This window comes from Antechinus flavipes, chromosome 5 (assembly GCF_016432865.1).
Source record: "Antechinus flavipes isolate AdamAnt ecotype Samford, QLD, Australia chromosome 5, AdamAnt_v2, whole genome shotgun sequence".
Lineage (NCBI taxonomy): Eukaryota > Metazoa > Chordata > Mammalia > Dasyuromorphia > Dasyuridae > Antechinus > Antechinus flavipes.
This window is the reverse complement of record NC_067402.1, coordinates 13,241,316-13,254,685: the sequence shown is the minus strand read 5'-3', so window position 1 is coordinate 13,254,685 and position 13,370 is coordinate 13,241,316. Positions and strand designations below refer to the sequence as shown.

General features: G+C 38.4%; 1 protein-coding gene across 3 annotated transcripts in view; it reads left to right on the top strand.

Moving 5' to 3' along the window:
- HYCC1 (hyccin PI4KA lipid kinase complex subunit 1) overlaps nucleotides 1-12,000 on the top strand; it is a 102,302-nt gene extending 90,302 nt beyond the window's left edge. For 2 of the 3 annotated variants that reach the window (XM_051962228.1, XM_051962230.1), the window contains one exon: nucleotides 7,615-12,000. In XM_051962228.1, the coding sequence (XP_051818188.1) occupies nucleotides 7,615-8,177 (563 nt within the window). In that variant the 3' untranslated portion in view covers nucleotides 8,178-12,000. Of the gene's footprint in view, nucleotides 1-6,418; nucleotides 6,715-7,614 lie in introns of all 3 variants that reach the window. The other variant, XM_051962229.1, reaches the window with a different exon arrangement.
- The last annotated feature ends 1,370 nt before the right edge of the window (nucleotides 12,001-13,370 follow it).

Sequence of the window (13,370 nt, the reverse complement as noted above, 5' to 3'; positions counted from 1 at the left end):
TCATTGCTCAATTTGTTGTTTGGTTCAGCTTATTCCACTCTGCATTAGGTTCACACAAGTCAAACCAGGTCTTTCCATTATTTCTAAGTCTATCAATTTCATTATTTCTTATGCTGCAGAAAAACAAGTCAATGAGCATTTGTTTAGTGCTTTCTAGATGCCATTCATATGCCACAATTTATTCTACAGAAAATCTTCCCCAATCCTCCTTAATCCTAGTGCCTGTCTTTGTTGATTATTTCCTATTTACCTTCTCTGTAGCTAGTTTATATTTCAGTTGCTTGTTGTCTCCCTCAATAGTCTGTGAATTCCTTGAAGACCCTCTTTTGTTTCTCTTTCTATTCCTAGCACTTTGAACATAACCTGGTACACAGAAGATACTTAATAAATGTTTGTTGACTGACACTTTAGCTGTAATCCAACTTATGGGAATTTACTTTGGTTCCAATTCTTTGCTATAACAAAAAGTGCTGTTATGGAAGTTCTTGCATCTAATTCTGTTCCCTTTTCATAACTAAAATCAATGCCTCTTTCCCTTGAAGAAAGTTTTTTTTTTCTGATTCAACTCAACAATCATTTATTAAGTACCTATTTGGGACGGAGTATGGAGCCAAGATGGCAGAATAGAGGCAGCCCAGCTGAACTCTCTCATCATTCCCCTCCAAACAATTTTAACATATTAGTTCACACCAAATTTAAGAGCAGCAGAACCAACAGAGGATCAGAGTGAACTATTTTTCCAGCCCAAAGAAAACCCAAGAGGGGCAGGAGAAGTTTGTGAGACCAGGGTAAAGGCCTGTATAGAGCCTATACACATAGCATCAATAAGAGCAGCTACAGTACCTTTGGGAAATCTCAGCCCAGAGATGGCAAGGGGGTTGGACAACTGGTCAGAAAGAGATTGCACTGGAAGTAGGTACAGCTGATGCTGATTGGTAATTCTGTAGCCATATGTAGTTCTGAGTCTCGTTTTCAGGGCAGAAAGGAATACTGGCTGGATTTTATCACAAGGAAGCAGGAGTACTGTTCACAGTTCCAAGGCAAGGAGAGCATTAGTGCTTGTGACTGCAGAGGGCCAGGGACCCTTTCTGAGTAAAGGCCAGAATGCAAGTAAGGGAGTACCAAAAACTTGCAGCCCTTTGAAGTGGTTCTGAAAACACCAGCATGAAAAAGCCTAAAGCTTGGGATATCCCAAAAGGGCAGAGCTCAATTTTCACATGTGGTTCAAAATCAAAAAATAGGTTGAAAAAAATGAACAAACAGCCAAATAATTTGAGCATAAAAAAGTTGCTACAGTAACAGGGAAGACCAAGACATAAACTCAGAAAGACAACTTTGAAAGCAGCTATAAACAAAGCCTCAAAGAAAAATGCTAATTGAAGTCAAGGCCAACAAGAATTCCTATAGAATTAAAGACAAAGATAAAACTGGTAGAGGAAAAAATTGGGGAGGGAGATGAGAGTAATGCAAAAAAAAATATGGGAAAAAATATCTTGGCATAAAAATATTAATGAAAATAGGACCTTAAAAAGCAGAATTAGCCTAATGATAAAAAGAAACAAACATTTGCTGAAGAAAATAATTCCTTAAAAATTAGAATGGACAAATAGAAGCTAATAATTAAGTGAGACTTCAAGAAACAATAAAACCAAGTCAAAAGAATGAAAAAATAAGAAAATGTGAAATATCTCATTGTAAAAATAACTGACCTAGAAAATAGATCAAAGAGAGATATTTTATTGATTAATATACCTGAAAATTATACCTGAAAATTGTCATAAAAGATCCAAGACATCATATTTCCAGAAATTATCATAGAAAGGTGTTCTGATATCTTAGTTCTAGAGGGTAAACTTGAAAGAATCTACCTATTATCTTCTGAAAGAGATCCCTAAATACAAACTCCCAGGACTATTAAACCCAATTCTAGTATTTCCAGGTCACAGAGAAAAATATTTCAAGGAACCAGAAAAATACAATTCAAATATTGTAGAAGTATTCTAGTCAGGACCACACAGGATTTACCAGCTTCCACATTAAAGAATCAAAGAGTTTGAAATGTGATATTCCAGAAGGCAGAGAAGCTAGAATTATAACCAAGAATACCCTATCCCACAAAATTGAGTGTAATCTTTCAGGGAAAAAATGAATATTTAATCAAATAGAGGACTTTCAAGCATTTCTGATGAAAAGACCTAAGCTGAATAGAAATTTTGATATACAAACACAAGACTCAGGAGAAACATAAAAAGATAAAAATGAAAGCATAATTTTAAGGCTCTTGATAAAAGTTAAACTATTGACATTCATACATGGGAATATGATACATGTAACTCCTCCAAGAATATCATCATCATTAGGGCAATTAAAAGGAATTTACATAGAAGGCATGGGTTTAAGTTGATTATGCTATAATGATTTTTTCCCCCTTCCCTCTCCAAAAATGAAGGGATGAGAAAGAAATAGTACTAGGAAAAAGGGGAAGTGAAGTCCAAGGAGGAACATTTTTTTTCACATAAAGGAGGTGCACAAGGAAGACCTTTTACAGTGAAGGGAAGACTGGGGGGTGAGGTATCTTGAATCTCACATATGAATTAGTTCAAAGAGGGAAGAATATATATATATATATATATATGTGTATGTGTATGTGTGTGTGTGTGTGTGTGTGTGTGTGTGTGTTTAAAAATGTAATTTACCTAATAGGGAAATAGAGAGGGGAGGAGAGGAGGGTAAGAGAAAGAGAAAGAGGAGGATTGGTGGTAACAATAAAAAAGACAAATTAAGGGAGGCAGTAGTTAGAAGAAAAATAGACTTTTGAGGAAGGACAGCATAAAAAGAGAAGTAACAAAAATAAATTGGACATAGGGAAATATACAGCTAGTAATCACAACTATGCATGTGAACCAGTTTAACTCACCCATGAAATGGAAGTGGATAGTATATGGATTTAAAAATGAATCTTAACAACATGCTACTTACAAGAGACATACTTAAAACAAACAAAAAAAAAGTACACATAGAATTAAAATGAAGGGCCTGAGCAGAATCTCTTATGTTTCAGCTAAAGTTAAAAAAAAAAAAGGCAGGGGTAGAAATTTTGATTTCAGATAAAGCAAAAGTAAAAACAGACCTAATTAAAAGGAATAATCAGGGAAATTACATTTGCTAAAAGATACCATAGACGATGTCACAAAAAAGTTTTTCTGAGTAAAGGTCGTATTTCTCAAATATATATGGAGTATAGAACTAAGTCAAATTTATAAAAATAAATCATTCCCCAACTGATGAATGGTCAAAGGATTTAAAAGGATAATTTTCAGATGAAGAAATTAAAGCTAGATAACTATAATTATGTGAAAAAATGTTCTAAGTATTAATTATAGAAAGGCAAATTAAAATAATTCTCAGGTACCACTTTATAGCTATCAGAAATGACAAATGATAGATGGAGATAAGGAAAAAATAGGTACACTAATAAATTGTTGGTAGAATAGTCAACTGGTCCCACCATTCTGGAAAACAATTTGGAACTGTGCCCAAAGGGCTATAAAACAATTCATATTTTTTGATGTAATATATAGACCACTACTAGGTCTATATCCTCAAGAGAACAAAAAAAAAAAGAAAGAAAGAAAGAAGAAAAAAGACCTAATTGTACAGAGACTTTTATGGAAGCTTTTTTTGTGATGGCAAAGAATTGGAAATTGAGAGGAAATTCATCGGTTGAAAAATGGCTGAACAAGTTGTGGTATATGATTGCAATATTCTTTTGCTGTAGGAAATGATAAGGGAGGTGGTTTCAAAAAAATAATGGCAAGACCTATATGAATTGATGCAAAGTGAAATAAGAAGAACCAGGAGATCATTTTGCACATTTGCATTACAACATTGCTGTTATTGTTGTAATGATGTTCAACTGTGAAAGACTTGACCACTCTGATCAGTACAATGATCCAAGACAATTCCAAAGGACCCATGATGAAAAAACGTTACTCACCTCCAGAGAAAAAAACTGAGGAAGTCTAAATATAAATTGAAGTATAATTTTCTTTGTTTTTCTTGCTTTTTAAAAAATGGTTAATAGGGAATTTTTTTTGGCATGATTTCACAAGTATAATTGAGATCATATTGGTTGCCTTTTCAGTGGATAGGGCAGGGGATGAGAAGAAGGAAGAGAATTTGGAATTCAAAATCTAAAAAAGAAAAGCATTTTAAAAATAAAAAATAAATTGAAAAATATTTTTTAAAAAGGCACTACCATTTCCAAAAAAAAATCAAGTGCCTACTTTGTGTCCCCCTACTTCACTATTTCCCATGTACATTTTTTTCATTTAATTAAATGTATATGTTTATAGAAAAACATAGGAATTCTTATGTTTCTACTTATAAATTAGCTTCATTTTTAATAAGGATGCTTCTCTCTTATTTTTCCTGATCTTTTTATCTCTACACAGATAATTGTAGTTAAAATTAAATTATTTGGTAATACTCTTGTCCATCTCTCATTAGAATTTGTTAAAAATTGAACATTTTCACTTCAAAGCTCATTTTCAAAATATCATCCATAACTCATATTTTGTAGAAATACTTTTTGGATCAGTTTTTAAATAATACTCATCTCTGTGCCTTAAAGAAACTTTGACCTCACAGCCTATTTAACCAACTGCCTTAATTGTTTTTTTAAGAAAACCCCACGAGGGCAGCTAGATAGAACAGTGGATAGAGCCCCAGCCCTAGACTCAGTAGAACCTGAGTTTAAATCTAGCCTCAGACTGTTGACATGTAGTAGATGTGTGACTCTGGGCAAATCTTTTAACCCCAGTTGCCTTGCCAAAAATAAAATGAAATCTCTCCTATTATAATCTACAAAAAATAAATATAATACTTAAATTTTCTATTTCAACTAAAGAAATAGCTGAACAGTACTATTGAAATCTATCTAAGCAATCTGATTAGGTATGGTGGGAAGAGAATGTAAATGTTTAACTGTTTTAAATGATATAATTTGATGTGATTAGTATTTCTACAATATAGTCTTGATCTTAGCTCACCTCATTTCCACTTTAAGTTCATTATGTTTGGTTAATTTGCTGTTGTAACTTAGGTGGGAGGGCATGTGCCAATAGAGAGCCCTGACTGTGACCCGATGTGGCTCTGGGGGTCAGCATAAAGGTCAGTGGGAAGCACTCTGGACTTGACAGTGCTGACCCAGTGGGAGCGGACTTTCTCATCATTATTCATCAGATTGTGGACTATAGGGCCTCCATCATTCCTGTACACACTCTTAAGGGGCAGCTGTGTGGCTTCCAATAGACATGTTTATACTCTTTTAAAGACAATGCAATGAGCCCCTTAACAGGGAGCATGGCAGAGGCAGTTAATGGGGCTTTAACATAGTTCCTGAGCAAAGGTTGTCCATTTATGTTGGAAAACAAACAAAATGAATTTATGTTGAGATGGTTTTAGAACCCCTACGTTAAAGAAAAACCATAACAGACTCAAAGTGTTGGCAAACATGAGGGGTAGAAGAAAGAAGCTTTGGGCTTGTGCTAAACAAGCTGATGGAGAGGTTTGCCAGCATCCTGGAGGGATGATTTTAAGGAGAAAAAGTTTGTATGGTGAGTTGGACCGAAACATGTAGCAGTGAAGCGCTTCCATTATGAAACTTAATTTTGTCGGACTTTCGCTCCATCGGTCAGTGAATCTCTTAGAACTCTTCCACTGAACCTCCTTGGAATTCTTTTTAAGTGTTTACAGTGATTATTAAAGTAGATTAAAATAGAGAACAGACCCTCTAACCTGCTTTGTCTTTTTTTCAAAAGCACTTAATCTACATATGGGGTAAATAGAATGTTTCAGTGGGCTAGCAGAAAATCTGAGAGGTGAGGCAGCAAGGTGGGCTCAAGTACTGTGAGCCGTAAATATCACTGATGACAGGGAACTTTCCTAGGGAAGAGGCTGTGTGGGAAGCCTGGGAGAGTTTTGGGCTAGGGCCCCAGGTTCCTCCCATGTCAGAGGGAGCTCCTTGAATGGGGTGACCCCCAAGGTCTCCGTTTCTCACGTGGTCCCTGTGGCTCTGTTTTTCAAGGCTGGTGCACGAAGACATGTTTCCTAGAGCAGACCAGGGCAGGCCAAGGGCCCCCATAGGCTCAAAGCTTCTTCTGGGCTTTCACTAAGAACTCCTCTTCATGTGCAATGTGGGTTTCTCCCTTGAGCATGTCTGACAGCTGCACGAGTGTGACCCTGTGTCCAAACTCCCCACTCTGGTTGGATGGTGACAAAGTCCGTGAATCATGGAGGCTCAGTCCGTCCGTCTGCAGGCATCCGGCTTCCGTTTGGTCCCTTTTGTTTTCCTCGTTCTGCGTTTTTGTTTTGTTTGTTTGCAGCCATCATTTTGTCTTATCATCTTCAATTCTAGAGCAAGATGACAACAGTCAGGACTCTGCTGACCCAGGCATCCTGGTCATACCTGAGCTTAGTGTCACAAAGGTGGCCGGAGAGAGACCGGGGAATGGGGAAAAAAGCAAAGTCCTGGGAGAGAATGATGCCCAGCATGTGCAGGGGGTGCAGGACCCAGCCCCAGACCCTAGAGCCGAGAGCAAAGGCTTGCCAGAGCTCAGGAGGCAAAAGTCTGTGAGGAGAGTGATGGAGGATGGACTGACCCCACCCGGCAGAGGGCCGCTTTAGCAGAGCTCTGTGTAGCTGCCCTCCCAGGTACCCGCCCGGTGGCGAGGGCACTGCTGCATGCTGGAGAGCGTTGGCACAGGCACAGACACCTTGCATGTCGTCACTAAACACGAATTGCATGGGTTAGAGGCAGCACCTTCCCCTGATTCTGCACAGTTCTTGGAAGGGTCCGATCTGGAAAAACACGGGCAGAAAGTGACAGGGAAGCGGGCATTTTCTGCTTTCGGTTTTCGAGAATATTACCGATCACCATTGCTGTGAAGGCTGTCTGTCTCAAATTATGACAGATAAAGCTTCAAAGTACTTTTTAAGGTAGGATCTACCTTCAATAATGGTGGGAAATGAAAAAAAAAACCAAAAACCAAAACCCAAAACAAATAAATACAACTCTGATTTTCATAGGCCAGACTATATTTGAAATACCAATCTATTGACACAGCCAAGCCTAACCGAGAAAGAGACTTTTCCCATTTTTTTCAGTCTTTTATTAAAATATTTACTAAGAGTTTAAGAATGGAGATTGGGTATTTTGAAGATTTGCTAATCAGAGTATATACATTAGTAGGGTTTTTGCCCCTAGTTTTACTCATGATATTTTTCTAATCTTTCTAATCTTTTGCATGAATCGTAGGAGAGATCTTTCTCAAGATACCATGGAGTGTGATAATAGCATGCCTTTTTTGCTTTTGTGTTAAATACATCTTTAATCACTGCCATTTGAATCACATAGGAGCATTTCCACAATGTAGTAGAATAGTGCTTGTTTTGATTCATTCTCTGAAATTTGCTCTGTTGTATGTAGTCTGTTGCTTTAGGGATTTTCACTAAAAACCCTCAAATCTACAATGATTTCAAAAAACCAATCATCCTATGTGAATTACTGAATGCTAATGGTTTGTTTTTTTTTAATGTTGTTTCTTTGTTTAGGTAATACAGATTTAACAGGCCAAGAGGAGCTAATGGAAATATCTGAAGTAGATGAAGGATTTTATTCCAGGGCTGCATCTAGCACCAGCCAGGCTGCCTTATCAAACACCACCACCACCAGCAAGAGCAGTGTAGGAAAGAATCCACGGAGGTCCGGAGGAAGCCGAACCGGAGGAAAAGAAAAGGAGGAATCGGGCAGAGAGCACTCAGCTCGGAAACAAAACCCAAGAGCCCTGAGTGAGAACCTCGAGCTGCTGTCTCTGAAGAGGCTCACTCTGACCACCAGCCAGTCTCTGCCCAAGCCTGGCAGCCACAGCCTGGCCAGGACCGCCGCCACCGTCTTCAGCAAGTCCTTTGAACAAGTCAGCGGGGGCACTGCCCCCCACCCGGCTGCCGTGGGCAGTGGAGGGTCGGGGACAGATGCCAATAGGTTTTCGGCTTGCAGTCTGCAGGAGGAAAAGCTGATTTACATCTCGGAAAGAGCCGAGCCTCAAGCTCCACTCAAACACCCGCCCAGTCAGCCGAGACCTCCCAGCATCAGCATCACCCTGTCAAGTGACTAGCGTCTGGGACACGGCCCGCCAGGCAGCAAATTGAGAGGTTTCCTTCCCTTCTATGTGCTTCATCCCTGTTTCTGAGAAGTCACAACTGTTGAGAATTCTGGAGGTCAGCTGGAATGGCCAGCGGTGTCTCCGCTGCAGTGCGTTACAGCCTAGTTTATTTAGCTTTTCCCGGACAGCGCCCCTTTCTCCCTGGCCCCCCAGCTTGAGGAAGGAAGTCGGGGAGCAGTTCTGGCGGGTTGTCTGATGACTTTGGCCACAGCCTGGCTGAGGCTGACTGTTTGTTAGTTGGATTGTGACCTTCAGTGAGGAGGGACAGCTTCTCCCCATGCTTTTTACTGGTGATGAAAAGGGGAAGCAGTAGTGAAACGCCAGGAATCCTACCTCCCTCTTAGTGCGTCTGTTGGGCAGAGGCGTCGGGCCTAGGAGCAAGCCTGCGGTGCTGGGGCCTCCGGCCTCCAGGAAAGTCTCTCCCTCAGTTGGGACCAGAGTTTGATCAGAAGCCTAGGGACTGGCTGTATTGTTGGATGTCGGGCCCCAAAAGGTGAAGGAAGGATGTAGCCGTAGTGGGCTCCAGCTGGAGCCCGAGAGCACCTGCCTGAGGGCCCATTGCTTTGTTGTGTTTGCTGCTGCTGTGGAGCAGGTCAACCTTCTTTTCATGGTTTCCTTCATGTTGTAGTAGGCCCTGGAACTGAGGAGGAGCATGTTTGTCCAGCTCTTCTACTTTGGAAATTCCTGTTAGTTTGATCCTCTAGTTAAGAAAATGCCCTTCTGGAGATGGCTGGAAAATCACTGTAAATCTCTGAATATCATTCCAGCAAAAAACAAAAACAAAAAACATTAAAAAAAGAAAGAAAAGAAAAAAAATGTTTAAATGGCAAGATAACTGTCCATTTTTACTCTTGTACGGTGTGAAGTTTCTATGCAAATAAAGGAATTTAGATGTTAAAAGTTTTACAATTACACAGTGTCATGAAAAGAATAAAGAACAACAACAAAAAAACTATAAAAGAACATATGAGGTATTTACATAGTGACTGTAACTGAGCTTTATCATTTTCCTGCTTTGGGCCTGTAAACTTAAAATCACCACATAGGGACAAGTGGTGGCTTTGTGTTTGTTTCTGCTTCATTTTATGTATTGTTTATAGTTTAAATAGTCCTTATATTTATTGGAAAAAAAAATGACCAAAATGATGGGCTTCTCCCTCTAGCTTTTTACCTGTTCCTCTCTGGAGCCTCTTCTACTAAAAGTAAAATGTCATTTGCAAAGAAAAATGATGATGACTTTAGATATTTCCTGTATCAGTCTTTCTTTAGGCCTGGGTCAAAAGCATGAGAAGAACATGTTGTGGAAGGGAGGAGTGTCCATTAAAGTACTGATTTAATAAAGCCTAGGTCAGAAGTAAATCTGTAAAAACCAAAGCACAAACCGGTGACTTTCAGCCCTGAATACCATTGAGTTGGAATATTATAGAGATTTCTTTTCTTTAGGTTCAGGTGTTAAACTTGGGGTGAGCTCTTAGGCCTGTAGAGCAGCTAATGAACAGAAGAGGTCCAGGGGGGGAAAGCTCCTGGGGCCAAGGAGCATTTGTATCCCTCGGCAAGGAGGGCTGGGGGCCATTACAAGTGCTTGGCCAAGATCACTGGGGATTCCCTCCCTATTCCTCCTCTGTAAGGAAAACAAAGAGTTGCAGGGCTTTTTCCATAATTGTCACGGTTGTATCCTTAATGATTTCATAGCTTTAGTCTTAATCTCAAGCAGTTTATTACTTTGCTGGAGTCTCATAAGGGAAATTCATGCAGATTAAGGACGTTTTGGTGGTTGGTGCCCCAGGCTGCAAACTCTCAGAAGAAAGCATTGATATGGAGGAGGTGCAAATTGTAGGCCTGACATCATTCTCACACTGTTATGAAGCCTTATTTTGGTATTGGGAATAATAATGCAGATCAGTCAGTAGGCTAATGATTAGAGCTCTTTCACTTTAGAATTCTCAGTATTTTCATCCCATTATTCTCATGCTCTATCATGGAAAAATTACTTGAGAGTAAAACATAGGAAAATTTTAGAGTAGTTTTATATACGTTACATTTGTTTGACATTAACTTATAGCATATAATGATAACAACTACAGCAGTAAAATAACGGATAATAGTACCCTAGATCTCATTCTTGGCAAGTTGACATAAAACATGACAGCTGGGCTATGGTTATCTTGACATGGGGGTATAGTTACAGGACCCTATCTCTGGCCTACAGTAATGGTCTCTGACAACTAGCAGAGATACTGGGTCGAGATTCTGATCTCCCTCCCCGCCCAGTCACCCAGAAGGACTTAAGGACATTTCTGGTTCCAGTCTATAGGGGCTCTAGGAATATCCCTCCCACCCTGCTACTCTCCTTCCACTTCAGCTTGGAGGATCCATGAGAGTATAAGAATAAAGCAATTCTCTCTTGAGTGGGAGATTCAAGAGAGCATCATACAGGTTCTTTGAGGTGCTAGGAAGAACAGGATCTATATGCCATCCCAGAGAAACCAGGAGCTCTCAGGGCAGAAGGAAATCAGAGTTTAAGCCAAGGCTTAAGGAAAAGGGCTGATTCCTAGGGACCTCTCACCTTGGAAGCCTGGCTGAAGGTCCTTTTAGAGAAGGAATATTTATCCTTTTTAATTTGAAACTTTCATCATATAGTACTCTTTCTTAAACATTATTTGAAATGTTTTAAGTAAAAGGAAATATGTATTTGAACCTAAACACTTGGAATCCATCCCAGTTTTAAGGGATTACATTTGGAAATTAGATATTTGGAAAATCAAAATGAGAGCAGTAGCACTGTGGTCAGTTTTATTAGTAATCTGGAGCAGAAGGCATTCTTGCAGTTATGAAGACTTGAGAAAGTGATGGAGTCTGACACTCAAATTTAGAAGCTGACCCCAAGTTCCACTTTGTGGAAGGGCAAGACTTTGACAGATATGTTACCATTGAGAGTCCGCAAAAATCTGTATCTTTTAAATCGCTCAACCTTTTTTTGTAGCTTAAAAATCTCAGCTTAGGTATAGATAGGTGTTTTATTATATATATAGGTCCTTTGATTCTGAAGAGAAAATAATTTGTGGCCCTTTAGATACTCTTACTAAAGATCGTAGTTTTTAAAGATTGTATGATGGAACCTTCCCAGTCATGGGAAAAAGGAAGATGACTTTTGATTGGGATAGATTTTTTCCAGGTTTCCTTAGTAAAATTACTCTCAGTACTGTCCATTATTCATATCAGTGTTATAAGTACATTGGAATTCCCCATTAGAGATATAAAGTATATTTTGTCTTTTTGTACTATGTAATTCTCGTATTTTATAACGACTCCATATCTACAGAGACTACAATACATCACGGGACAAAGTGGAAAATGTATTGTTACTTTTTTAAATAGTAGAGGACCAGTTAGTGCAAGAGTATATATACATTGATGTGAAGTTTGGTTTTTTTTATAAGTCAGATCTAAGATCTTATTTCTTAAAATTGCTTTCTCATATCGTTTTTGTTGTGCACCACTTCCCTTGTTACCTCTTCTGATCGTGTAGTGATACTAACCTTTTCTTAGTAAAGATTTTGTTTTCAATTGTATATCTAGAGTTTACATTCCTGAAGAATCAATCACAAGTTGAAATACTTTTTATGTGTTACTTACCTTTTTATGGCAATGAAAATAAACTGGAGTTTAGTTTTTTGAAGTTTTGTATATTGTGTGTTTTCCATCCACAGTCCTTTCTATAGCAGAATGTTGCTGCAAATAAATAGGTTTTAATAAAATAAAAGTTGAACTAAAATCTTGCTTCCAGATCATGTATTCATTATAAAAATCCCCATTACTGAAAATTAGTAGAATTTAAGGAAAGTGGAAAGAAAGAAAAGGAATTAGATGAGTTGAGTTAACGTGGAGAATTAGTTCCCAGGATAAGCCATTCATTGGATGGTCTTTGGGATAAGACAGATGGCTGAACTGATGTTCCACCCTAGGAGACATGTACTGTAAGGAGTCATACTTAATGTGTCTGTTAGGGCCTTGATTCAGAAAAAGGAAGTGAACTGAATGACCCCTGGGACATTTGTTAGTACTTGACAATATTAAAAGCTTGACAAGTTGTATTAGAAAAACACATGTAGAGTAACTGTGTTTTCTGTCTTGTCTTAATTCTGATGCAAGGATCTTTTTCCCCTAAGAGTACTGTAAATTCTTAGAGGGCAGGGACCGTAATTTATGACTTATATTCCCATTTTTACTTGGCACACACGGTGCTTTACAAATTACAGGGACTCAGTGCATGCTTTTTGGGTGGTTGCAAGCAGACGTGTGAGCCAGTATTTTGCAGTTTATTGGGAATAGAAATTCTTTTAAAATGTCATCTTTGGACCTGAGTCTTGTATGCTACTAACAGTATTATTCTTATGGAGAAATGAATGTGTATCTCTGGACACAATTGGAAACTTCTAACTAGGTACCATAACAGTACTTTGTTAATTATATTGTAAAACTGTATTTTAAAAAATTACCTTTTATCCAAAGAATTAGTGTTTTTTATAACTAATGTATTTATTCTGGAAATAACTCCCAAGTATAATTTATTTAGTAAGGGTCATACTGTTCAGCTGAGATATTTCCTGTAATGGCTTTAACTAACATGAATCACCTGATGGGATCTGATTAATCAGTCTGTCCTCAACATCCAAACATATCAATATATGCAAACCACATATCATTTTTCCAGGCAAAAACAATGGAAAGAGGTAGGGAAGGAAGATAGGTCTTTTCTTTCCCTTTCTAACTAGCTCGGTTAGATTTCACCCAGAATAAAAATTATTTATCTTTCATTAAGTATTTCTACTTTAGAGATGTGGTAGGAGCTATAAAAACAGAAATTCTATTTTTAAGCTGCATTATAGGGCTTAACTCTCTTGCCTAATCGTGACCCAGAAATGATCATAAATTCCTGGAGCTTTTTCCAGTAGAGCAAATTCTGGTAGCTTTTACCAAGCTGAAGAGATAAATGTGTAGCTGGACAGACAGACCTATGTGGTTGTCCTATTTATTTCCCAAGGACCAGCCAAGCTAAGTACTCAGAAACTATCCCCAGCAAACCACTTCCTAAATGATGAATTCTTTGACTACTGGACAAGAAAAATACAAAATGACACCTCA